The sequence below is a fragment of the Schistocerca piceifrons genome, chromosome 3, assembly GCF_021461385.2.
Source record: "Schistocerca piceifrons isolate TAMUIC-IGC-003096 chromosome 3, iqSchPice1.1, whole genome shotgun sequence".
Lineage (NCBI taxonomy): Eukaryota > Metazoa > Arthropoda > Insecta > Orthoptera > Acrididae > Schistocerca > Schistocerca piceifrons.
In genome coordinates, this window is record NC_060140.1 from 144087518 (window position 1) to 144114617 (window position 27100).

The 27100-nt window shown below is 44.6% G+C and overlaps 1 protein-coding gene across 5 annotated transcripts in view; it reads left to right on the forward strand.

Annotated features, from left to right (window-relative positions):
* Positions 1-27100, forward strand: part of LOC124788064 (bromodomain-containing protein 8) — a 264061-nt gene that overhangs the window by 4157 nt on the left and 232804 nt on the right. For all 5 annotated transcript variants that reach the window (XM_047255155.1, XM_047255154.1, XM_047255157.1 and 2 more), the window contains exon 3: positions 19877-20073. In XM_047255155.1, coding sequence (XP_047111111.1) covers positions 19877-20073 — 197 coding nt within the window. The remainder of the gene's footprint in view (positions 1-19876; positions 20074-27100) is intronic.

Here is a 27100-nt window from a genome sequence, read left to right on the forward strand (position 1 = left end):
GAGGTCCGGCGTTCCAAAACAGTCCCCGCGCATGAGGACCTTCTTCGGGTCCAGCCCTCCATCCCCGTGCCTCCTCGGACTTCCAAGAAGGCCTCCAAGAAGAAATCTCTATCCCCCTCTCCACCCCGGCGCGTTTCGTCTGACGCTCCATCCGTGAGCCGCTGCTCCCGGCTGTCCTCAGTTTTGCCGGGACACTCTGCTGCCAGGCACTCAGCTGGCCTCTTGTCGGCAAATGATGGTGCCCCTCCTACACAACCCGGGACAGTGGCTGCAGCTGGCGACAACTCGATGGAACGGGATCCGCCTCCCGCCGGTTGTAGCATTGTTCCCTCGAAACCTGGCACTCCGCGGCCGTCGAGGTGACCATCTCTTCCCCCGTCTCGTTCCCCCTCTTTTTTGACTAGCGATGGCCTTGTTACATTGGAACATAAGGGTTATTCGATCTAATCGGGAGGAATTACAACTGCTCCTCCGCCTGCATGTCCGCTCGTCCTTGGTCTCCAGGAAACCAAGTTGCGCCCGACTGACCGTATTGCCTTTACCCACTATACCTCGGAGCGGTATGACCTCACCCCTGTGGACGGTATCCCAGCTCATGGTGGGGGTCATGTTGCTCGTTCGGGACGATGTCTATTACCATCCCATCCCATTGACCACACCACTACAAGCAATAGCTGTCGGTATTACTCTTTCTGCTTTTACTTTTTCAGTTTGTACCATCTACACTCCATCGTCATCCGCAGTTAGTCGGGCTGACATGATGCACCTGATTGTTCAGCTTCCTCCGCGGTTTTTATTGTTTGGCGACTTCAATGCCCATCATCCCCTTTGGGGCTCTCCTGCATCCTGTCAAAGAGGCTCACTCTTGGCGGATGTCTTCAACCATCTCAATCTTGTCTGTCTCAATACTGGCGCCCCGACTTTCCTCTCGGACTCTACTCATACCTACTCCCACTTGGACCTCTCGATCTGTTCTACCACTCTTGCCCGTCGGTTCGAGTGGTATGTCCTTTCTGACACCTATTCGAGCGACCACTTCCCCTGTGTCGTTCGTCTCCTGCACCACACCCCATCCCCACGTCCTTCGAGCTGGAACATACCGAAAGCTGACTGGGGACTTTACTCCTCCCTGGCGACCTTTCCGGACCACGATATTCTCAGTTGTGACAGTCAGGTCGAATACCTCACGGCTGTTATCATTAATGCTGCTGAACGTTCCATTCCTCGTACTACCTCCGTCTCCTGGTGGAATGAGGCTTGTAGAGATGCTATCCGTGCTCGACGACGTGCTTTACGCACCTTTCGCTGCCATCCTACATTGGCGAATTGTATTGGATACAAACGACTCCGAGCTCAATGCCGTAGAGTCATCAAAGACAGCAAAAAAGCTTGTTGGGCCTCTTTCACCAGCTCCTTTAACAGTTTTACTCCCTCTCCTGTCGTTTGGGGTGGCCTGCGCGGGTGTCGGGCATTAAGGCCCACTCCTCGGTACCTGGCCTGACCTCAGGTAATGAAGCCCTCGTTGATCCTGTGGCTGTCTCCAACGCCTTCGGCCGGTTTTTCGCGGCGGTTTCAAGCTCCGACCATTACCACCCTGCCTTACTTCCCAGGAAAGAGGCAGAAGAGGCTCGGCGACCTTCCTTCCACTCGCTGAATCTGGAACCTTATAATGCCCCCTTTACTATGCGGGAACTCGAACGTGCGCTTGCACTGTCCCGGTCCTCTGCTCCGGGGCCGGATGCCATTCACGTTCAGATGCTGGCACACCTTTCTCCGGCGGGCAAAAGCTTCCTTCTTCGTACCTACAATCGCGTCTGGACCGAAGGTCAGGTCCCCATGCGTTGGCGTGACGCAGTCGTTGTTCCTATACCCAAACCCGGGAAGGATAGACACCTTCCTTCTAGTTACCGCCCCATTTCTCTTACAAGCTGTGTCTGTAAGGTGATGGAGCGCATGGTTAACGCTCAGTTAGTCTGGATTCTTGAATCTCGACGGCTACTTACCAATGTCCAATGCGGCTTTCGTCGCCGCCGCTCCGCTGTTGACCACCTTGTGACCTTGTTGACATTCATCATGAACAACTTTTTGCGAAGGCGCCGAACGGTAGCCGTGTTCTTCGATTTGGAGAAGGCTTATGATACCTGTTGGAGAGGAGGCATCCTCCGCACTATGCACAGGTGGGGCCTACGCGGTCGCCTGCCCCTTTTTATTGATTCCTTTTTAACGGATCGAAAGTTTAGGGTACGTGTGGGTTCCATATTGTCAGACGTCTTCCTCCAGGAGAATGGAGTGCCTCAGGGCTCCGTCTTGAGTGTAGCCCTTTTTGCCATCCAATTATGGGTTGCATTCCACCTAATGTCTCAGGCTCTCTCTTTGTCGGTGACTTCGCGATCTACTGCAGTGCCCAGAGAACATGCCTCCTGGAGCGCTGCCTTCAGCGTTGTCTAGACAGCCTATACTCATGGAGCATGGAAAATGGCTTCCGGTTCTCTGAAGAGAAGACGGTTTGTATCAACTTTTGGCGATATAAAGCGTTTCTTCCGCCATCCTTAAATCTCGGTCCCGTTGTTCTCCCGTTCGTGGAAACAACTAAGTTTCTAGGGCTCACATTGGACAGGAAACTTTGTTGATCTCCGCATGTCTCTTATTTGGCGGCCCGTTGTACACGTTCCCTTAATGTCCTCAGAGTTCTTAGTGGTTCATCTTGGGGAGCGGATCGCACTGTCCTGCTTCGCTTGTATCGGTCCATAGTCCGATCGAAGCTGGATTATGGGAGCTTCGTCTACTCATCTGCTCGGCCATCCCTCTTACGCCGTCTCAACTCCATCCACCATCGGGGGTTATGTCTTGCGACCGGAGCCTTCTACACTAGTCCTGTCGAGAGTCTTTATGCTGAAGCTGCCGAATTACCATTGACCTACCGGCGCGACGTACTGCTGTGTCGGTATGCCTGCCGGCTGTTGTCTATGCCCGACCACCCCTCTTACCAGTCCTTTGCCGATTCTCTCGACCGTCAGTACGGGTTGTATGTGTCTGCCCTGCTGCCCCCTGGAGTCCGCTTCCGTCGCCTGCTTCGACAATTGGATTTTGCCCTCCCTACCACCTTCAAAGAGGGTGAGAGCCCGACACCACCTTGGCTCCAGGCTCCGGTTCATATTTATCTCGACCTCAGCTCACTCCCGAAGGAGGGTACTCCGGCTGCAGTGTATTGCTCACGGTTTGTCGAACTTCGTGCTCGACTTGCCGGTCACACCTTTATTTACACCGATGGCTCCAAAACTGACGATGGTGTCGGCTGTGCCTTTGTCGTCGGGGCCGCCATCTTTAAATACCGGCTCCTCGACCAATGTTCCAGCTTTACGGCCGAGCTTTTTTCTCTCCATCAGGCCGTTCAGTATGCCCGCCGCCACCGCCATTCATCGTATGTACTCTGCTCTGACTCACTCAGTGCTCTTCAGAGCCTTGGAGCTCCATATCCGGTCCATCCGTTGGTTCAACGGATCCAGCAGTTCCTCCATTCTTTCACTGATAATGGTTCTCCTGTCAGCTTTCTGTGGGTCCCCGGACATGTAGGAGTGCCTGGGAATGAGGCTGCAGATGCTGCAGCCAAGGCTGCAGTCCTCCTGCCTCGGCCAGCCTCCCATTGTGTCCTGTCATCTGACGTTCATGGGGTTGTTTGTAAGAGGCTTGTGTCGTCGTGGTGGGATGCTTGGTCATCCCTCCAAGGAAACAAGCTCCGGGCAGTAAAACCGCTCCCAACTGCTTCGACAACCTCCTCCCGACCATCTCGGCGAGAAGAGGTCCTTCTGACCAGGTTGCGGATTGGGCATTGCCGGTTTAGCCACCGCTACCTGCTCTCCGGTGACCCAGCCCCGCAGTGCCCTTGTGGTCAAGGATTAACAGTGCGCCGTGTTCTATTGTCGTGTCCCCGCTTCAGTCAATATCGTGTTGTCCTGTCCCTGCCATCTACTTTACCGGATATTTTAGCTGATGACGCTCGAGCAGCTGCTCGTGTTCTGCGTTTTATAACTTTGACTGGCTTGTCCGAAGACATCTAACTTTTGTACTTATTTTATCTGCATCTTTGTCAGGACTTTCTGGTGTCCCCCCCTCCCCTTGAGTTTTACTAGATTCCATGTGCTCTAACAACTGTGACTGGGCGCTAACGACCTCAGTAGTTGAGCGCCCTTAAACCCCACAAAAAAAAAAAAAAAAAAAAAAGGGGGGGGGGGGGTGTATGAAGAGGGACTAGGTGAGGTTAATTGAAGAATATATAGAGGAGGGGAGTACGGTAGTGTCAGAAGCTTTTTCTTCATATAGCGGATTGGGGAAGAGGGGTTACGATCATTTAGTTGTTAATCATAGTTTAGAGTTCAAAGATTACAAAACTGTGGGTTGAGTGGGTGGGGGGTGTTTCGTGATTATGTTGTGGAGAAACTGTTCTGTTGCAGTTCTTTTTGAGTTGTAGTGAGTGATTGAGTTCTTTTGTTTTGTGGTTTTTTATTTGATGGCGGGCTTTTGTTTTTGGGCGGAAGGGTGAAGTGTTTGGGGGTGGGGGTGGGGGGGATTTGGTAGGTTGAGGTTGGGTTGTGAGGGGTTTTTTTTTTTTTTTTTTTTTTTTTTTTTTTTTTTTTTTTTTTTTGGGGGGGGGGGGAGCTGTGTGTGATTGGGGTAGCTGACATAGTGTGTAGTGTCAGAATTTTTTCATGATAAGTGTTACTTATCGCAGGTGTTGGTGTTTGATGTTTTGGTGTCATCACCTGTGGTTGATTTATGTAGCTTAAGTGAAGTATTCGATCCAATTTTTGTAGTTGTAGATGAGGTTTAGTATTATGAGCTGTTATTGACCTATATAGGTCAAAGGAGGTGTCAGATTCCAATGTGTCGTCTTAGCTCTATATGTTTTGGTATCGTCAGTCGTAGTTGACCTATATCGGTCAAGGGAAGTGTCCGATTCTAATTTTTGTTCGTTCAGTGTTGGTTTTGTGGTATCAATAGTTGCGGTCTGATTATAGTTTTTGGAGTTGTTGGTTTTTATTTTGTGTTATCGACAATTACAGATGAGCTATGTAGGTGAAGGGAAGTGAACAATTTTTGAGGAAGATATGTTTGTTGTTTTTAAATATATTTTCGTGTTTGTTTTCATGTTTATGTAATGATGTGATAGGCGTCACATTGGAGATGTGGAGAATGGTCGTTTCCACCATATTGGCGAGGTCATGGGTCAAAGCAGGTGGGTGGAATTGGAAGCTTCTGTCTCCTCCTCTGTCACACAGCTTAGGGTGGATTGTTGATTCCAGACTTAGATTGGACACTGCACCTGACACCTGAATTCCATATCAAAGTATAGCAGTATTCGGTTCTTGTGGCAAAAAGAGACTTCATTGACAAGAGGAAAGCCACTGATTTAGCAGAGGAGTTGGTGTCAGTCCATTGTGACAACGTTCAGTGTTAAATCCATTATAAACATTTTTCTCACCTTCCAGATCCTGTCTTAATTGCTGGGTATGTAAATCTAGTTCTAACTAAGCACCTACAAATGATTTCTATTTTGTACCTCCTTTATATCTTCCTGGCCACCTTCTGGTGCACTACTCATTTTTAACAATGTTGTTTATACATTCACTATTAATGGTTTTATTGACTAATTTAAGTTTTACATGCAAGTTATTTGCACATATTTTTCTTTACGTGAGAGTGGATGCCAATTGGTCCATGATTGTATGCTGAGAATTTAAGTAATTGCAAAATTATCTTCCTATTAAATTAAGAACCTAATTTTTTAAAATATTTTCAAATAATTACCATATCTGTAGGGATGGAAACTGGTAACTGAGCATAAGTCACTGCATAAATGAACTGGTAATAAGTGTTTAATATTCAGAATTACTGGAAACTTGGATACCACCCATCTGCTATGACCAGTGACGTCACCACCGTGCTATAAACCCCTATTTTGTGTGTATCTGACATGGCGACCAAAACATCAATCGTAACACCAGAAGAAATTAATACTACACAAACCAGTACACTGGATAAACCCAATGACATTAGCAGGACAACTGCAGGAAAAAAGGCTTTTGGGCAGGGAGAAACTAAAGATTCAGTAATGAAAACACCACCATGGTTCAATATCCAAGACTGAAAAATAAAAAGCAGCACTTGAAATTGCCCAAAAATAAAACCTGACAAAACCATACAGAATACACTGCAAGATCATGATATCCCAATCTCCAATTAACCTGTATAGCTCAACCCTATACCAGTATCCCCTCTCCCTCCCCTCACCCCGCAACTACAAAAGCTGTTATCCCAGTCTCCAGTTTACCTGTGTAGTTCAACCCTAAACCAGATACCAATAACACCAGCCCCCCACCCCCCTCCTACCACAACTACTACAAAAGCTGATATCCCAATCTCCAGTTCACCTATATAGCTCAACCTTAAAATAAAAGTGTAATTGAGCTGTCATTGGCTTTTTGTGTTGCATGTTACAGTTGGTAACTGTTTGAGTGGTTAATGATGGGAAGTGAACATCATGACTGATGGATAGGACAGGAAAGCAGTACCAGTGAGAAAATAGTTTTCAATAAATGGTGAAAGTTGATCAGTTTTTTTTAATGAAATTATAGGAGACGGTAGGTGGATCAATGTTTTTAATTATACCATAGAAGAGGGAAGGTGAATCAATGTTTTATTAATAATAGTTGCACATTTGATATGTTAATAAACATTGATCCACCTACCTTCTCCAATGATTTAATTAAAAATATTGATCCCCTTACTCAGTGGTTATGCAGGCACCTAAGAGTACAGTTTAAATTTTATAGTATATTCTATTTCATATGACAACATTTTAGACAACATATTCAGTTGTGCCATGGCACAATTTCATACACTCCACATCATGATGACTGTAGCACTCCAAATGACACAGTACCACTTCTCACAAATCCATCGCCATCACATAATTAAACTGCTCGAGCATGCCACCATTTCATACACTGCGTCTCTACAATTGCATTTCATTTCCAGTCTCTCTCTCTCTCTCTCTCTCTCTCTCTCTCTCTCTCTCTCTCTCTCTCTGCAGCTTGATGAAGTCACAAAACACATTGCAGCACAGTGCAACTACATCATGGCTCAAAGCTGATGGTTAGTGTCCTACAACCACAGATACCCTAACATTCTTAAGATTGTGAAGAGACCAATGGGGTGGGCGGAGTTTATAAGTGGTGCGTGACACTGATGATTAGTCATATAGATCTACTGTTGATCATACTAGGGCAGGAAGTGTGTATTTAAATGCTATTGAATATTGATATCATTGAAGATTAGTCCTACAGTGAATAATAGGGGCCTCTGTAAGTAGATGTAAATCAGCTGTAGAGACAAAGCAACTTGCAGAAAATGGGGATCATCTACATGAGTCCAGGGAACCATGGTCCTTCCCACTGATTGACATCACTTTCTTTGGCTATCACTCTTTCTGAAAGCCGAAGATAATGCCAGGTGAATAAACAAATGTCCAGTAGCTGCCATGAAATGAAAGCAGTACATCTCCATCAAAATCCACACCTTCCTTTCATAGAAAAGGAAGGCTGTGTGCTAAGAAAGTGCGTACATCGAGAAAACCAACTTGAAAACATTGGAGGGGAAACTGTTAGATGCCGAAGGTTCCAAAATTAAGCCTCCACATCTACGCCTACACTCTGCAAACCACTGGAAGTGAATGTGGAGGTACTTCCCATTGTACCAGATGTTACAAATTTCTTTCCATTCTACACTTGTGTAATCAATCTAATTTTCTTCCCAGGGTCCACATGGGCACTATAGGTAGGTGGGTGTATTATATTCATAGATTCGTCTCTTAATACTGCTTCTTGAAACCTTGTTTGTGGGCTTTCATAGGATAGTTGGTATCTATCTTCATGTCTGCCAAATTAGGTATTCAGCTTTTTCGTGAGATACTCCTATGTCTCAAACAAATCGGCGACAGTATTACTGGGGAACATATACTAGCAAGGTGAGGTTTTCTCTCAACTTCTCAGTTACTTCGGAAGGTTGGTCTTTCAGTCTACAGAAAAATCCAATAAGAAGTTTCTGGCCACTCATGATACTGAGCCTCGCCCATATGGTCTCGCATGCAGCTTCTGTTTCTGTGTGTGGTTTTGAGCTTCTTGTTGACTTCGACAAATACGCCATCTTCATTTCCAATTAGCCTATTTTTGTGTATGCACTTACATTAACTCAAAAATCTTGCTGCTATCAATTTGGGTTTTAGTCAGCTTATTGAACCTAATGTTATGTGATCTCCACTGCTTTTTAGGAGTTGTTCAAATTCAAGGATTTTGTTGTGAAGGTTTTGGCAATTATTCATCAGCATTTTAAGTGTCTCATCTATGGAAGTCCTTTCTTTGTGTGATTGTTGACTAATACTTTGGGGTCTTCTAAAGCTGTCATTATCTTGACTTAATGTAGAGTTGCCCAGTCTAAAATAAAAATAAAAGAAATTTTAAAAAGCACTTCTTTTATGCACCCTACACAGTCTGATGCTGGGGTAGCAGCCTCTGATGTGCAGTGCAATCCTGCCCATTTTGGGGGCTATACAGTTTGCAATCATGTGACACAAGCTTAGGAAGTCACAGCCTATGTGTGGCAGAACCTTAGAAATCTTCCACTTGACTCATAAAAGGGGCAATGATCAGCACTGGGGACAGCGAAGCGATTGAGACCTTTGATGGTATTTCAAGAATAATAGTGGGCTTGTTGACCTTGGGTGCAAGTCGTTTGAATGGTCCAAGTATTATCTTGGAGCCTTGCAGTCAGACATAATTTGTTAAAACTTGACACCCTCTGCAGTTTGTTGCATCCTATTTCCTAAGTGACTGTTGGAACAGCCTCTTCAACATGTTAAATGAGATCTCCAAGTATACACCCTGATTTCACAAAGTGATCCTGCCTAGCCCTTGCTGACATTTCTGTAAGGGAGACCATTATCTGCCATGTGTTTGAACTGCAGACAATTAACAGATCCTTGTCCTTTGGCACTTGCTTCCCTCTGGCAGGACATGTAGCAGATGTCTCAATAAGTGAAGTGTATCACACTGGCTCAGTTTCTGTGAGAGACAGCACTTAAAAGTGCACTTCCTGGCCCCTGCCACACCTTTATAGGATTGTTAGACCTGCCACTAATGCACCACTCACAGTCATACCGACAAATAGTGCTAGATCATGTACTTAATGGAAATGAGTCAATATCTGCAGGAGATGATAGTACTTGTGAAACCTCAGAGATCTCTGGCATGGGTGTGTCAGTAGCTCTCTGAATACACTCATTCACAGTATCTCCCAAACATGACAGTAGGTGGATTGATTTCCAACTACTTGTGAGCAGCAGCTTACCCACATTGAGTTGTAGACTGGCATTCACAGTGGGGCTATATTATGGCTGGTGCAATGTTTTTCGGAACAGTAAACAAATAACTTTACAACAAGTTTGCTGCTTTCCTTTTTAATATGGAGATCTGTTACACTTTAAGGACGGAACGTCCCCTGTAAGAACTTAAATGATTAACACCCAACAAAGTGATTTTTGTTATAACAAAAGAAAAACCAGTTATAAGATTTACAGATTGCCTCAAACTACTTAGAACTGTGTGAATGCATGGTGTCTGTTCTTTCAGACATGTTCAAAAGAGCAGACACCATGCAGAATCTGCAGCTGTGATACATTTTATGTAAATTGACAGAAAAGGGAGACAATATATGCTGCTAGCAACAGATAAAAGTAATTGTAACACCGTATGACAGTTATTATATGTACAGAGTATACTATATATACACAACAGCAGCAACTTTGTAATGTCATGATCTAAATTTCCGAACGTTTCCTTAGAACAGATTACTCATGGAGTGGGAAAAAAAATGGAAATATTGCACTGATTGCATAAGTAACCACATTTTGGCTTGGGGAATGATTTTCCCAAACAAATATTGCTGCTGAAATTTGTAGAATGTGCAGCTGTAGCTCATACCCTGCAAAATATGTTATGCACGACAATCATAAACTTTCAAAATTTTCTGAAACACAACTGTATTAGTGTAGATATACTCTGAAAATAGAGAGAATGAGGGTACTGTAGCCAAAAATGATATGAAACATGAATGTGGATTGCAACTAATGATATAGCAAGTACTATTTTTTTTCAGAGTTTGAAAATACATGATACATCATGGTACACACAAGTTTTTATACAATCAGAGAAAGACAATGGATATGAAACATGAATAGCTCTTAAAATTGTATTTAAAATGTTAGGCTCTAGATCTTTCAAACTAACTGTACCTGACACATATAATCTCACTTTTACAAAAAAGTAGAAGCCAGAAGTCAGCTTGTAAGTACATCAGTAAAACTGTGAAATTCATGGATTGTGGATTTCTTGTTGCCTTCTACCCTATCATGGCAAAGATGAACACTGTCATGCCAGTTTATCTCACTAAAAGTAGTGAAAATCATGGAGCACATGAAAGTACGTCTTCCATGTGAGATGACTAACAACCCATCTTGACATATATGCCAAGGGACTAATAAGTGATCCACCATTTTGGACCCATCAGGCAATTAAAAGGGTTAAAAGTGAACCCAGTATGAAAATTCCTTGAAATGGATGAACTGTAGCTTCTATTGCGCAACATACTCGACATTGTGATGAGGTTCTTTCGAGCGACCGGTTTCCAGCACAGGTAGTTTAAAGGAGAGCACCTCATTTCATATTATCATGAAATAAGGTAGGAAATTGGGCTGGCAGTCATTAAATTAGAGGCATCTTTTGTTGAGGCAAGATATTTCGGTCACAAAGTTTCTGCTCCGAATGCCAAAATATTTTGTTGACTTTCAGCTTCATTTGGAGAAATGATCCTTGCTATAAAATGAAAGAAGTCAGAATGACATAAGAAGATTTAGCTAAGAAACCTCTACTGAACACTTATATATGACTTGTAGAGCTTACCATCATATCATGAGTGGCAGAGGGTACCCTGTCCCTCTATTAGTCATTCCCTTTCCAGGTCTACTCACAAATGGACTGAGGGGAGAAATGACTGTCTGTATGCCTCTGTCCAACCCTAATTTTTCTCATCTTGTTTTCAAGTACTTACGCAAAACATATATTTGGTGGCAGTACAATTGTTCTGCAGTGATATGCAAATGCTGGTCCTCTATAAATGTTCAAACTGATGCGTCACGAAAAGAACACCATTTTTCCCTCTAGTGATACCCACTTGAGTTCACAAAGCATCTAATACTCACATTCTGATCAAATATAATGTTAATTAATCTGGCAGCTCCATTCTGAATTGATTCAATGTATTCCTTTGATCCGACATGGTGGGGATCCCATTACTGAAGCAATACTCAAGAATGAGTCACACTGGTGTTGTATATGTGGTCTCCTTCATCAATGAGCTACACTTCTCAATAAACTGAAGTTGACCACTTGTCTTCCTTATTAGCTGAGTTGGTGTAAATTGATCCCAAACAGCTGGCAGCACTATTGCCAGCTTTAAACTACGAACAGCAAATAGCTGCAAGCAAGAAAACAACACCTGTCTACAGAGCCCCGGCAGCTCAACATACGTAGCTGCTGCGGGCAAGCAAAGCTGTTGTGTCCAGTGCGCTGTAACTGTCAGGAACCTTCTTACAGTAGTCAACTGTGGAGATTTAATCGATATGACAGTGTCAGGCAGCATATTGATAATATGCATTTGAAAATTGCAGGATTATTGTATTAAAACATCACAGGATTTTTTTTAAACTATAATTTACATTTTTCTGTACTTACAGCACACCAAACACAAATTCTGTCAGTCATCTTGTGTCCTTCACCTGTCACTCAGTGACGGTAACTTCTGCGTTGTTTGTTGTTGTGGTCTTCAGTCCTGAGACTGGTTTGATGCAGCTCTCCATGCTACTCTATCCTGTGCAAGCTTCTTCATCTCCCAGTACCTACTGCAACCTACATCCTTCTGAATCTGCTTAGTGTATTCATCTCTTGGTCTCCCCCTACGATTTTTACCCTCCATGCTGCCCTCCAATACTAAATTGGTGATCCCTTGATGCCTCAGAACATGTCCTACCAACCGATCCCTTTTTCTGGTCAAGTTGTGCCACAAACATCTCTTCTCCCCAATCCTATTCAATACTTCCTCATTAGTTATGTGATCTACCCATCTAATCTTCAGCATTCTTCTGTAGCACCACATTTCGAAAGCTTCTATTCTCTTCTTGTCCAAACTATTTACTGTCCATGTTTCACTTCCATACATGGCTACACTCCATACAAATACTTTCAGAAATGACTTCCTGACACTTAAATCTATACTCGATGTTAACAAATTTCTCTTCTTCAGAAACGCTTTCCTTGCCATTGCCAGTCTACATTTTATATCCTCTCTACTTCGACCATCATCAGTTATTTTGCTCCCCAAATAGCAAAACTCCTTTACTACTTTAAGTGTCTCATTTCCTAATCTAATACCCTCAACATCACCCGACTTAATTCGACTACATTCCATTATCCTCGTTTTGCTTTTGTTGATGTTCATCTTATATCCTCCTTTCAAGACACCATCCATTCCGTTCAACTGCTCTTTTAAGACCTTTGCTGTCTCTGACAGAATTACAATGTCATCGGCGAACCTCAAAGTTTTTATTTGTTCCCCATGGATTTTAATACCTACTCCGAATTTTTCTTTTGTTTCCTTTACTGCTTGCTCAATATACAGATTGAATAACATCGGGGAGAGGCTACAACCCTGTCTTACTCCCTTCCCAACCACTGCTTCCCTTTCATGTCCCTCGACTCTTCTAACTGCCATCTGGTTTCTGTACAAATTGTAAATAGCCTTTCGCTCCCTGTATTTTACCCCTGCCATCTTTAGAATTTGAAAGAGAGTATTCCAGTCAACATTGTCAAAAGCTTTCTCTAAGTCTACAAATGCTAGAAACATAGGTTTGCCTTTCTTTAATCTTTCTTCTAAGATAAATCGTAAGGTCAGTATTGCCTCAGTGTTCCAGTATTTCTACGGAATCCAAACTGATCTTCCCCGAGGTCGGCTTCTACTAGTTTTTCCATTCGTCTGTAAAGAACTCGTGTTAGTATTTTGCAGCTGTGGCTTATTAAACTGATTTTCGGTAATTTTCACCTCTGTCAACACCTGCTTTCTTTGGGATCGGAATTATTATATTCTTCTTGAAGTCTGAGGGTATTTCGCTGTTTCATACATCTTGCTCACCAGATGGTAGAGTTTTGTCATGACTGGCTCTCCCAAGGCCGTCAGTAGTTCCAATGGAATGTTGTCTACTCCAGGGGCCTTGTTTCGACTCAGGTCTTTCAGTGCTCTGTCAAACTCTTCACGCAGTATCGTATCTCCCATTTCATCTTCACCTACATCCTCTTTGATTTCCATAATATTGTCCTCAAGTACATCGCCCTTGTATAGACCCTCTATATACTCCTTCCACCTTTCTGCTTTCCCTTCTTTGCTTAGAACTGGGTTTCCATCTGACCTCTTGATGTTCATACAAGTGGTTCTCTTATCTCCAAAGGTCTCTTTAATTTTCCTGTAGGCAGTATCTATCTTACCCCTAGTGAGATAAGCCTCTACATCCTTACATTTGTCCTCTAGCCATCCCTGCTTTGCCATTTTGCACTTCCTGTCGATCTCATTTTTGAGACGTTTGTATTCCTTTTTGCCTGCTTCATTTACTGCATTTTTATATTTTCTCCTTTCATCAATTAAATTCAATATTTCTTCTGTTACCCAAGGATTTCTACTAGCCCTCGTCTTTTTACCTACTTGGTCCTCTGCTGCCTTCACTACTTCATCCCTCAAAGCTACCCATTCTTCTTCTACTGTATTTCTTTCCCCCATTCCTGTCAATTGTTCCATTATGCTCTCCCTGAAACTCTGTACAACCTCTGGTTCTTTCAATTTATCCAGGTCCCATCTCCTTAAATTCACACCTTTTTGCAGTTTCTTCAGTTTTAATCTACAGTTCATAACCAATAGATTGTGGTCAGAGTCCACATCTGCCCCTGGAAATGTCTTACAATTTAAAACCTGGTTCCTAAATCTCTGTCTTACCATTATATAATCTATCTGATACCTTTTAGTATCTCCAGGGTTCTTCCATGTATACAACCTTCTATCATGATTCTTAAATCACGTGTTAGCTATGATTAAGTTGTGCTCTGTGCAAAATTCTACCAGGCGGCTTCCTCTTTCATTTCTTAGCCCCAGTCCACATTCACCTGCTACGTTTCCTCCTCTCCCTTTTCCTACACTCGAATTCCAGTCACCCATGACTATTAAATTTTCGTCTCCCATCACTATCTGAATAATTTCTTTCATTTCATCATACATTTCTTCAATTTCTTCGTCATCTGCAGAGCTAGTTGGCATATAAACTTGTACTACTGTAGCAGGTGTGGGCTTCGTATCTATCTTGGCCACAATAATGCGTTCACTATGCTGTTTGTAGTAGCTTACCCGCATTCCTATTTTTTTATTCATTATTAAACCTACTCCTTCATTACCCCTATTTGACTTTGTGTTTATAACCCTGTGGTCACCTGACCAGAAGTCTTGTTCCTCCTGCCACTGAACTTCACTAATTCCCACTATATCTAACTTCAACCTATCCATTTCCCTTTTTAAATTTTCTAACCTACCTGCCCAATTAAGGGATCTGACATTCCACGTTCCGACCTGTAGAACGCCAGTTTTCTTTCTCCTGATAACAACATCCTCTTGAGTACTCCCCGCCCGGAGATCCGAATGGGGGACTATTTTACCTTCGGTATATTTTACCCAAGAGGACGCCATCATCATATAATCATACAGTAAAGCTGCATGCCCTTGGGAAAAACTATGGCCGTAGTTTCCCCTTGCTTTCAGCTGTTCGCAGTACCAGCACAGCGGGGCCGTTTTGGTTATTGTTACAGGACCAGATCAGTCAATCATCCAGACTGTTGCCCTTGCAACTACTGAAAAGGCTGCTGCCCCTCTTCAGGAACCACACGTTTGTCTGGCCTCTCAACAGATACCCCTCCGTTGTGGTTGTACCTACGGTACGACTATCTGTATCGCTGAGGCACGCAAGCCTCCCCACCAACGGCAAGGTCCATGGTTCATTGGAGGGGGGGGGGGGGGGGGGGGACTTCTGCGTATACTATAGCAAACATTTAAAGATTGCTGGTCACCCTATTTGTCAGATCACTTTTTTTATATAGACAACAAGAGTGGTCATATCACATTTCCCTGGGGCAATTCTGATGGTATCTTAGACAGTGATGAACACAAACTGTCGAGGACGGCATTCTGTATTCTACTACTTAGGGAGCATTTTAGCCATTCACTTTCTGGGAATGTGTTCCCTATGCTCAGTCCTTTGCTAACAGCCTGCAGTGGTGCACCATGTCAGATGTTTTTCAGAAATCTAGAAATATGAAATATGCCAGTTTCCCTTCATCATGTAGATGTAGATTTGAGAGCAGTGCCAAAAGAATATTGCCTAGATGGCTGCTTGGCCCTGGACAGAGATACTGGGGTATTTTAAGCATCACCTCTACTTCTTTTCTCCGTTATTCACTTAATGTATTTTCACTGCCACAAAATTGTGGTTTTTCAGTTTCATTTCATTACTACAAAGATAATCATCCGCAGAGATTCAGTACGAAAGGATATATCACCATATATTTCCAGAATCCTGCAGATAATTTTTTTGACAGTGTCATTTATAAACAAAGAAATCAGTTCTTTTTGTAGTTTTAGATTAATGTGACTTAACTTCTGAACCAACAAGTCCATATTCAGAAGGTATTTTTAAATACAAATTCTGAATTATTTTTCTTTAGATTGGAATTTCTTGCCTTGATGACGCAAGTGAAAAAAGGATTGCTTTCCTTTAAAGTACAGGAGCACTGTGATTATACAGATTTTTGACAAGTCATATGTGCCCTTTAGCCACCAGTATAATCCTGTGTGCTTGATAGTCCTCAAAGTTTTAGATTATGTAACTTTCCACTGGATTGCTGGTATTCAAATTTGTAACTGTGTGTGCAACATTTATTAATGATAAAATCTTTTCGGTTGAGCAGCCAAGTGGTGGCGCTGTCTTGTGGCAACATTTCAATTTGCCTGAAGATGACTGGTACGAAACCCATTGAAATGTGGCAGCAAGATGATGCCACTACTCAGATGAACACCTGTGTACATTTTATCATTGGAATATGCCGAGATCATATATCAACATAAATAAGCAAATAACACATTACTCTCTGAATTGCTACAGAGAAGATGTTGTTTCCAGCTAGTTAAGACATATTTCATAAGTAAAATTCTATACTAGCAAGGTGTAGTTGAAACAGCAAGTTCAGGATCCGTTGCACCATACACACGATATACAATTGGAGCTGTGGACTCCACTTGTAGCAACAATTGGTAACACCAAAACTGAGGTAAAGGTGATCAATGGATGACCTTTTATTCACTGTGAGGGCTCACATGACTGGCTTGCAATAGTGGTTGTCTTTCTGCCATTGTCACACTTGCCAGATGTGATGTTACAGATATCAATACATTTGTATCATACATCTGCCCATCCAACAGGGTTACTAAATTTACCTTTATTATTTTATCTTTGAAACAAAAATATTTAATTTTGACCACGACTGCATCATATAGATTTTGAGATGTTTGTCGCCTAGATTGTAGTTTGAAGATACTTTGTCACAGATTAGTTTCACTAGTTTTCCTATTTTTTTTTATTTCATTTACACACACACACACACACACACACACACACACACACACACACACACACATATCCATCGGCACATATGCAGACACAAGCAGACATGTGTAAATGCAAAGAGGTTGGGCAGAGATGTCAGTCGAGGCGGAAGTACAGAGGCAAAGATGTTGTTGAATGACAGGTGAGGTACATGCGGTGCCAACTTGAATTTAGCGGAGGTTGAGGCCTGGTGGGTAATGGGAAGAGAGAATATACACTACATACAAAGTTTGCCAAGGTAATCCCATTCCTGATGTCCAGGCGGAGCTTCAAGGAATCCTCAGAACCTTGGGCCCCCTACAAAACCTTTCACCTGACTCCATCAACCTCCTGACCCCACTGACACCTCGCACCATTACCTTCTACTTACTTCCTAAAATTCACAGACCCAAACATCCCGGCCAGCCCATTGTAGCTGGTTACCAAGCCCACACAGAACATATCCCTGCCTACGTAGATCAACACCTCCAACCCATTACATCCAGTCTCCCATCCTTCATCAAAGACACCAACCACTTTCTTGAACACCTGGAATCCTTACCCAATCTGTTACCCCCGGAAACCATCCTTGTAACCATCGATGCCCCTTCCTTATACGCAAATATCCCGCACGTCCAGGGCCTTGCTGCGATGGAGCACTTCCTTTCACGCCTATCACCTGCCACCCTACCTAAAACCTCTTTCCTCATTACCTTAGCCAGCTTCATCCTGACCCACAACTTCTTCACTTTTGAAGGCCAGACATACCAACAATTACAGGGAACAGCCATGGGTACCAGGATGGCCCCTTCGTACGCCAACCTATTCATGGGTCGCTTAGAGGAAGCCTTCTTGGTTACCCAGGCCTGCCAACCCAAAGTTTGGTACAGATTTATTGATGACATCTTCATGATCTGGACTCACAGTGAAGAAGAACTCCAGAATTTCCTCTCCAACCTCAACTCCTTTGGTTCCATCAGATTCACCTGGTCCTACTCCAAATTCCATGCCACTTTCCTCAGCGTTGACCTCCATCTGTTCAATGGCCAGCTTCACACATCCATCCACATCAAACCCACTAACAAGCAACAGTACCTCCATTATGACAGCTGCCACCCATTCCATATCAAACGGTCCCTTCCCTACAGCTTAGGTCTTCGTGGCAAACGAATCTGCTCCACTCCTGAATCCCTAAACCATTACACCAACAAACTGAAAACAGCTTTCGCATCCCACAACTACCCTCCCGACCTGGTACAGAAGCAAATAGCTAGAGCCACTTCCTCATCCCCTCAAACCCAGAACCTCCCACAGAACAACCCCAAAAGTGCCCCACTTGTGACAGGATACTTTCCAGGACTGGATCACACTCTGAATGTAGCTCTCCAGCAGGGATACGACTTCCTCAAATCCTGCCCTGAAATGAGATCCATCCTTCATGAAATCCTCCCCACTCTACCAAGAGTGTCTTTCCGCCGTCCACCTAACCTTCGTTAACCTCTTGGTTCATCCCTATGAAATCCCCAAACCACCTTCCCTACCCTCTGGCTCCTACCCTTGTAACCACCCCCGGTGTAAGACCTGTCCCATGCACGCTCCCACCACCACCTACTCCAGTCCGGTAACCCGGAAGGTGTACACGATCAAAGGCAGAACCACGTTTGAAAGCACCGACATGATTTACCAACTGACATGCCTACACTGTGAAGCCTTCTATGTGGGAATGACCAGCAACAAACTGTCCATTCGCATGAACGGACACAGGCAGACAGTGTTTGTTGGTAATGAGGATCACCCTGTGGCTAAACATGCCTTGGTGCACTGCCAGCACATTTTGGCACAGTGTTACACCGTCCGGGTTATCTGGACACTTCCCACTGACACCATCCTATCAGAACTCCGGAGATGGGAACTTGCCCTTCCAAAAGAGAGAGAGAGAGAGAGAGAGAGAGAGAGAGAGAGAGAGAGAAAGTGTGCATCTGATCATATGAGTTTAGGAGATCTTCCAACATCCTTTTTCTTGCGCAGTTGCATACAAAATTAATATTGAAGTCACTACATATAACTAACTTTCGGTACTTCCTGTAAAGTGAACCAAGAACCCTCTCTCTGAAGTCAAAGTTAGGGGATCTGTAAACAACAACAACAACAATTAGAAGTTTAGTTTCACTAAATTCAACTGCCCCTGCACAACATTCAAATACCTGTTCAGTGCAATGCAGTGCCTATAAATTACTTGCTGTTTGAAGACAAGTTGAAAAAGTTATGTTGTGACTTGGCAAGACAGAAAAGTCACTATGAGAGGAAGCTGAAAGGCACGCGTTTAAGCTCACGCAGGCTGGCGTGAGGTCTGGAACAGTTAAAGGAGTTATAATAGCAAGAAAAGTATGTAGCTGATGGAATACTTAACTTTAATCCATAATTGGTGAACATTGGTCTGACGGTACATGCTTCACAAGATAAATAGCAATTGATAATGGCGCCTTGCTAGGTCGTAGCAAATGACGTAGCTGAAGACTATGCTAACTATAGTCTCGGCAAATGAGAGCGTAATTTGTCAGTGAACCATCCCTAGCAAAGTCGGCTGTACACCTGGGGCGAGTGCTAGGACGTCTCTGTAGACCTGCCGTGTGGCGGCGCTCGGTCTGCAATCACTGATAGTGGCGACACGCGGGTCCGACGTATACTACCGGACCGCGGCAGATTTAAAGGCTACCACCTAGCAAGTGTGGTGTCTGGCGGTGACACCACAAGGTAATAGACCACAGAAAAACTGTTTTGGTGATCAGTTATTTCATCACTTCCCTTACTTTAGAGCTTAAGTAGTGTGCAGAAGCATGTCGGTGTTATACTAATGTATAAGAATCTGGTAAACTTTGAAATCACATGTCTTTGAGTGTTGAAACTTTTGTTAGCCTGAACAGTTGATTTGGAAATAAGAAATATTAAATGTTGCAGACATAAATTTTTTTCACTGAATGAATGTTTGATGACACCACATTTCTCTGTAATGATGCTATTGTGTTTTTGCAACGTCAGGATGTCTGTTAGCCGTTCACTGCGTATGTTTGGTGAGCCGAACAGACCTCCTGATTGGTTCTCTCAGAAGAACTGTGCTGTTCAGTATTCAATGTTGCTGGAGAATGTCGAAACACCCAAAAGGAAAAAGCGCAGTGAAAAAGGAGAAGTCCACGTAGAAACACCTGGGGAGAGTATTGTGAGGAAACTGACTAATGGTAAGAAAAATAGAAAATTAATATTTTTGTAGCACTGTAGTACATTTTAGCCAAGTAGAAGATTTGTGAATCAATTTCATGTAATGTGTCTGTTTTTACACTCTTTCATTCACCAAAAAAATCAACTGCTGTGCCCACTCATGTGTTATTCTTTGGAACTGGAACGTTTGTTGGTGACATTTGAGCATGCTTATGTGTGCAAGGAAAACAATGCAAAAAATCGGTATAAATGCATGGATATTTGTAGGAAAATTGAGTGTTGCCAGGAATAGTTGTGCACAGTGTATACACAATAGTATGAGGTCCAGTATACTGACAAATGCAGTGAAATGGCATCACATTTCATGTCTTTAATACAGTGTATGACAAGATATGAAAGATTAAAGTGGTAGAAGGTGGAACTCAATATATATAAAGGCAGTTGGCTTTGTGTGGTTTAATGTGTGCATATGTGCCTCTACTGCTGATAGGAAACAGGTACCATTAGTGACAGTGTGTGTAATGCACATAAACCATGGTTGTAAAAGTGCCATGTGGAAAACAGCTTGAGATGAAAAAGCAAAAATCAGCATATACAAGGAAATGGGATTCCCTAATCTCCATATTGCTAAGAAGTTGAACTGTTCAAGTAGAATAATTGATAATTTGGTTAGACAAGACGTGTGGTATAGACCGAATGTAAGATACAGATTAAGTAGAAAATTAGTTGAGGCATCAGAACGGTCCCTTTTGCCTAAAGCAAGAGCCCCACAAACTGTTATTCTTCTCAATTTGTTACTGATTTATGGTTGTCAGAAACTGTCAGGTGTATATGACAAATTTTGTCGAATGACAAACATCTTACATTCATGAAACTACTGCAGTAGCTTGCTGTAACACCGTAGCAAAAATATGCTAGATCAGAGTGTGCTGGAAAACATACATCATGGACTTCAGAATGGGATAAGGTGATGTAAAGTGATGAGAAGCAGCTTAATTTAGATTGGCTGCATGGATTGCAGTATTATTGGCATGATATGAGAACAGTGCAGCAGGTAAGAATGAGGAGAAATGTTGGTGGTAGGAGTGTTAAGTTTTGGGCAGCCTTCTTCATTAAAGGTAAATAATGCATTGCTTGGCTGAACACTAGAATGAGTTCTAACATGTACACTGTGATGCTAGAGACAGAATTTATTACAATGTATGAGGACCGAGGGAACGAAATTATAATTTTTCAAAAAGATAATGCATTTGTGCATGTTTCTGCTACAACCAAAAGTGGTTTGAAGATAAAGATACAAATTTCTTCCCATGGCCTGCATGTAGTTTGGATATGAACCCTGTGAAAAACCATTGGGAATACTTGCAAGTCATGTTTATCACAGTGGAAGGCAGTATGAGGCTGCACGTGAGCTGAAAAGTGTGATAGTAGAAGACTGGGTGACAATTTCACTGAAAGAACTAAAAACCCTAACAAAATCAGTGCTGAAGAGAATTTTTCTGGTAATTAGGAATAACGGGGGCTGGATAGAGCATTAACAATTCAATAACGTACTATGACAGTGAACGCATTTACACCAGTCTCCATCCAGGAAATGCAAATGCCTAATTTTGTTAGTCGTGTTGCAAAAGAAATTAACTAATTCCATCATGATTGTTTGTAACTTATGTGTCTACTACTTTCATAGTAAATTTGATACAATATGGTTCAGATGTACTATTCCCACCCTGTGGGTCCAGGGGTTAGAATAGGCCTGAGGTATTCCTGCCTGTTGTAAGAGGTGACTAAAAGGAGTTTCACACATTTTGGTTTTTATGTGATGGTTCCCTGTAGGGTCTGACCTCCATTCTTCAAAATTTTCCTGAAGAGCGAGCCAATTGGGGAAGGGCGCCTTACAAGGTGCATCGTGTCCATCGTGCATTGAGATCTGTAGCCCACATGCTCATCGTCACATTGCAGTCCTGCCAATTCTCCATCTCTTGGGCGAGGACACCTTCCTGGGTGCATTTTCCACCATGCACTATGCAGTGGCGATTTCTACATCAACGATGAATATGGACTTCTTTGCACCTGATATCCAGCACGGTAGCCAGTCCGTTGTGGTAGGGCCGCCATGTACCCTGTTGGTTGTAGTCCCCTGACCACACAGCCTCTGCTGATGCCTGCGCCGTTAACTCCCCACGTATGCCAAGGGGTAGATGCCCATCCCCCTGGGGCATTGTGATTCTTGGCAATGGCCATCCTGCCAGGTGGCCTTTGCTGCAGCTGGGTGGTGCCTGTGGGGAGCGCCCCTAGTAGAAGTGGGTTGCATCAGGGTAGATGACATGCAATGAAGTGTAGTCCATCATCTCTTGCTGGTGGTGAAACACCAACAGTCTCTAAGTGTTCATGAGCTCAATTAAACACACAGATGTACGACCCCAAATCGTTCCCCTCCCTGGCCACACCATGGGAGGAACGTCAGCCTAAGGATGGCAGCGGATATTATTCGCCCCAGTACCTTGTATGTTCGAGAGCCGATGGGGAATCTTTCATGACGATGAAGCCTCAGTTGAGCATTTAGCTGACAAGTTTGGGGAGGTGGAGGGCTTCTCCAAAGTGAGATTTGGGCCAATCTTGATCAAAACAGCATCCTCTGCCCAGTCACGGGAGTTTCTCACTTGTGGATGCTTCTGTAACCATCACATCCCATAAGAGCTTAAATAGGTCCAGGGTGTCATATTTCGCAGAGATCTCTTGCAGTCCGATGATGAGTTGCACGCCAGTTTAGAGCGGCGAGGTGTACATTTCGTCTGGCATGTCCACCGGGGTCCGAAGGATAATCAGGTTGCCATCAATGCCCTCATATTGGACTTTGAGGGTGTTACATTGCCTGAGAAGGTCAAGGTGATGGTCTACCGGTGTGATGTAAAGCCCTATATTCCTCCCCTGATGTGGTACTTTAAGTGGTGGAAATTGGGCCATATGTCTTCCCGCTGTACTTCCAGCGTCACATGCCAAGATTGCGGATGCCCATCTCATCCCAGTACTCCATGTGACCCGCCTTCCGTTTATGTCAACTGTGGAGAGCACGGTTCGCCTTGCTCACCTGACTGCAGGATTCTCCAGAAAGAAAGGAAAATCATGGAGTACAAGACCCTTGACAGACCGACCTACACTGAGGCTAAGAGAAAATTTGAACGCCTGCACAGTGTGTATATGACATCATCTTACGCCACCGCTACAACAGTTCTGGCACCATTAGCTCCCCCAACCCCGGTCACCTCTTTGAGCCAGAAGACTACACCTACACCTGCCCCCTTGATGGTGGGTGGGGGCGGCATTTCCCTCCCTGTTGCTTCTGCGCCACCTACTTCGGGAAACACCCCCCCCCCCCCCCCCCCCTCCCAACCATCGGAGACGTCCATCCCCACTTCTAAGGCAGAGAAGCGTAAGTCTTCCTCGGCTTCTCTCACTAGGAAGGGGTCCCTTGGGTCACTCCCTTCCCAGGTTTCTTCTAGTGGGAAAGACGATGCTTGCCAGTGGCTGAAGAGCCCAAAAGCAGCTGGTCATAGGGCTTCACGTTCATTCTCAGTCCCGGAGACTGAGCCAGTGTAGTCCTCCCAGACAGGTAAACCCAAGGAGCAGTGAGAGAAATCCAAAAAGAAAACTCCTAAGATCAAGGAAATCGCAGTGGCACCCACACCACCGCTACCTACAAGCTCTGCGACTGAGGATGGTGTGGAGATTTTGGCGTCCGCTGAGGACCTAAATCTCGCCAGACCCGCAGACACAATGGATATAGACTCCTCAGGCAATAAATTGGTGGCAGCAGGCGTAAACTGTCTCATTGAATGTTCCATGCCTTCCCAGTCTCACGATGTCATCCTCCAGTGGAATTGCAGCAGTTTTTTTCCACCACCTGGCTGAGCTATGGCAACTGCTAATCTTTGCACCTGCTGTCTGCATTGCCCTCCAGGAAACCTGGTTCCAAACAATGCGGAACCCTGCCCTCCGTGGCTATAAGGGATATTAGAGAAACCGTAGCGACTATAATCGAGTGTCAGGTGGAGTTTGCGTTTATGTCGTAAACTCGGTCTGTAGTGAACCTTCAAACCACTCTTGAAGCTGTGGCTGTCAGAATAAGGACGATGCAGGAAATAGCTGCCTGCAATGTATATCTTCCTCCAGATGGTGCAGTACCCCTGAATGTATTATCTGCACTGATTGATCAACTCCCTAAACCTTTCCTACTTCCAGGAGATTTTAATGCCCAAAACCCCTTGTGGGGTGGTACCATGCTTATTGGCTTCTCCCATCTATCCACTGGAGAGTACATGACGACCTGTGTGGTAGTGACCACTTCCTCATCTTCCTGTCACTGCCCCAGCGTCAGGTACATGGACGCCTTCCCAAATGGGCTTTGAACTAGATGGACTGGGGAACTTCACCTCTGCTGTCATCGCTGAATCTCCCCAACACGCTAACATCAATGTGATGGTTGAGCAGGTGACTAGCGCAATGGTTTCTGCGGCAGATAACGCGATCCTTCGCTCTTTAGGGTGCCTGAGGCGTAAGGCAGTCCCTTGGTCGCTGGTAGTCGCTGAAGCAATTAAGGAACATCGGCGAACTCTACAGTGGCATAAGCGGCACTCTTCCCTGGAGCACCTCATAGCCTTTAAACGGCTCCGTAACCACGTTCGATACCTTATCAAACAATGGAAGAAGGAGCTTTGGGAGAGATACATCTCCACCATTTGGTGCCACACGTCACCTTTCCAAGTCTGGGCAAAGATCAAACGTCTTTTCTTGTACCAGCCCCCAACAGCTGTCCCCGGTGTTACCAGAAATGGCGAGTTATGTACCGATGCAAACGCGACTGCCGAGCACTTTGCTTGAGCCTTTGCATTGGAGAATTACCCCCCAGCCTTTCGCACATTCAAATGGCGGCTGGAAGGGAATGTCCTCTCATTCACTACACTCTGCAGTGAATCCTATAATGCCCCATTTACAGAGTGGGAGCTCCTCAGTGCCCTTGCACATTGCCCCAACATAGCTCCTGGGCCTGATTGCATCCACAGCCAGATGATTAAACATCTTTCATCTGACTACAAGCAACATCTTCTCGTCATCTTCAACTGGCTCTGTTGTGAAGGCGTCTTTCCATCGCAATGGCGGGAGAGCACCATCATTCTGGTGCTCAATCCCGGTAAAAACCCGCTTGATGTGGATAACTATCGGCCCATCAACGTCACCAACGTTCTTTGTAAGCTGCTGGAATGTATGGTATGTCGGTGGTTGGGTCCTGGAGTCACATGGCTTGCTGGCTCCATGTCAGGGCGGCTTCTGCCAGGGTCACTCTACCACTGATAAGCTTGTTTCCCTCAAGTCTGCCATCTGAACAGCCTTTTCCAGACAGTAACACCTGATTGCCATCTTTTTCGACTTACGTAAAACATACGACATGACTTGGTGACATCATATCCTTGCCACATTATATGAGTGGGGTCTCCAGGGATCACTCCAGATTTTTATCCAAAACTTCCTGTTGCTCCATACTTTCCGTGTCCAAGTTGGTGACTCCCATAGTTTCATCCATATCCAGGAGAACGGAGTCCTGCAGTGCTCTGTATTGAGTGTCTCTCTATTTTTAGTGGCCATTAACGGTCTAGCAGCAGCTGTCGGGCCCTCTGTCTCACCTTTTCTGTATGCAGACAGCTTCTGCATTTCATACTGAGGCTCCAGTACTGTTGTTGCTGAGCAGCGCCTCCAGGGAGCCATCCACAAGGCGCAGTCATGGGCTCTAGTCCACGGCTTCCAGTTTTCAGCCGCCAAGTCGTATGTCATGCACTTCTCTTGGCGCCGTACCGTTCGTCCGGAACACGCACTTTACCTTAATAACAGTCCACTCACTGTATTGGAGACATATCAGTTCCTAGGACTGGTTTTTGACACTCGATTGACTTATCTCCCTCACCTTTGTCGGAGTAAGCAGAAGTGCTGGCAGCACCTCAATGTCCTCCGTTGCTTGAACACCACCAATTGGGGTGTAGATCGCTGTACACTGCTGCAGCTCTACAGAGCCCTTGTCCAATCCCAATTTGACTATGGGAGTGTGATTTATGGTTCAGCAGCACATTCAGCATTGCATTTACGCGACCCCATGCACCACTGTGGAGTTTGATTAGCGACGGGAGCTTTTAGGACGAGTTAGGTCACCAGCGTACTGGTTAAGGCTGGTGTCCCTCCTCTGCAGATCAGATGTGTGCAACTGCTCACCAGTTACGAAGCACACATTCATAGTTCCCCTGAGCATCCGAATTACCGTCTCCTTTTCCCGCCTGTGGCAGTCCATCTCCGACATCGGCAGCCTAGATCTGGGCTAACAATTGTGGTTTGCATGTGGTCCCTTCTCTCTGAACTGGAGTCCTTCCCTTTACCTCTATTTGCAGTTTGTCCATGTACACCTCCATGGTGTACGCCTCGGCCGCAGCTTCGTCTGGACCTTTTGCGTGGCCCTAAGGACTCCGCTAACCCCGGCGCTCTCCGCTGTCACTTTCTTAATGTGTTCCGGGGCTCTGAAGCAGTTTACACCAACGGCTCAATGGCTTATGGTCACGTAGACTTTGCATATGTTCGTGGAGGACGTATTGAGCAGCACTCCTTGCCAGTTGGCTGCAGTGTTTTCACTGCAGAGCTGGTGGCCGTATCTCGTGCTCTTGAGTACGTCCCCTCATGCCCTGGTGAGTCGTTTCTCTAGTATACCGATTCATTGAGCAACCTACAAGCTATGGACCAGTGCTACCCTCACCACCCTCTGGTAGCGTCGATTCAGGAGTCCATCTATGCCCTGGAACAGTTTTGCCGTTCCGTGCTGTTTGTGCCGACCCCAGACACATCGAAATCCCCGGCAACGAACTTGCCGACAGGCTGGCCAAACAGGCGACACGGAAACTGCTTCTGGAGATAGGCATCTCCAAAGCTGACTGCATTCTGTCTTACACTGCAGGGTTTTCCAGCTTTGGGAGAGGGAATGGCATAACAGCCCGCACAGCAAACTGCGTGTCA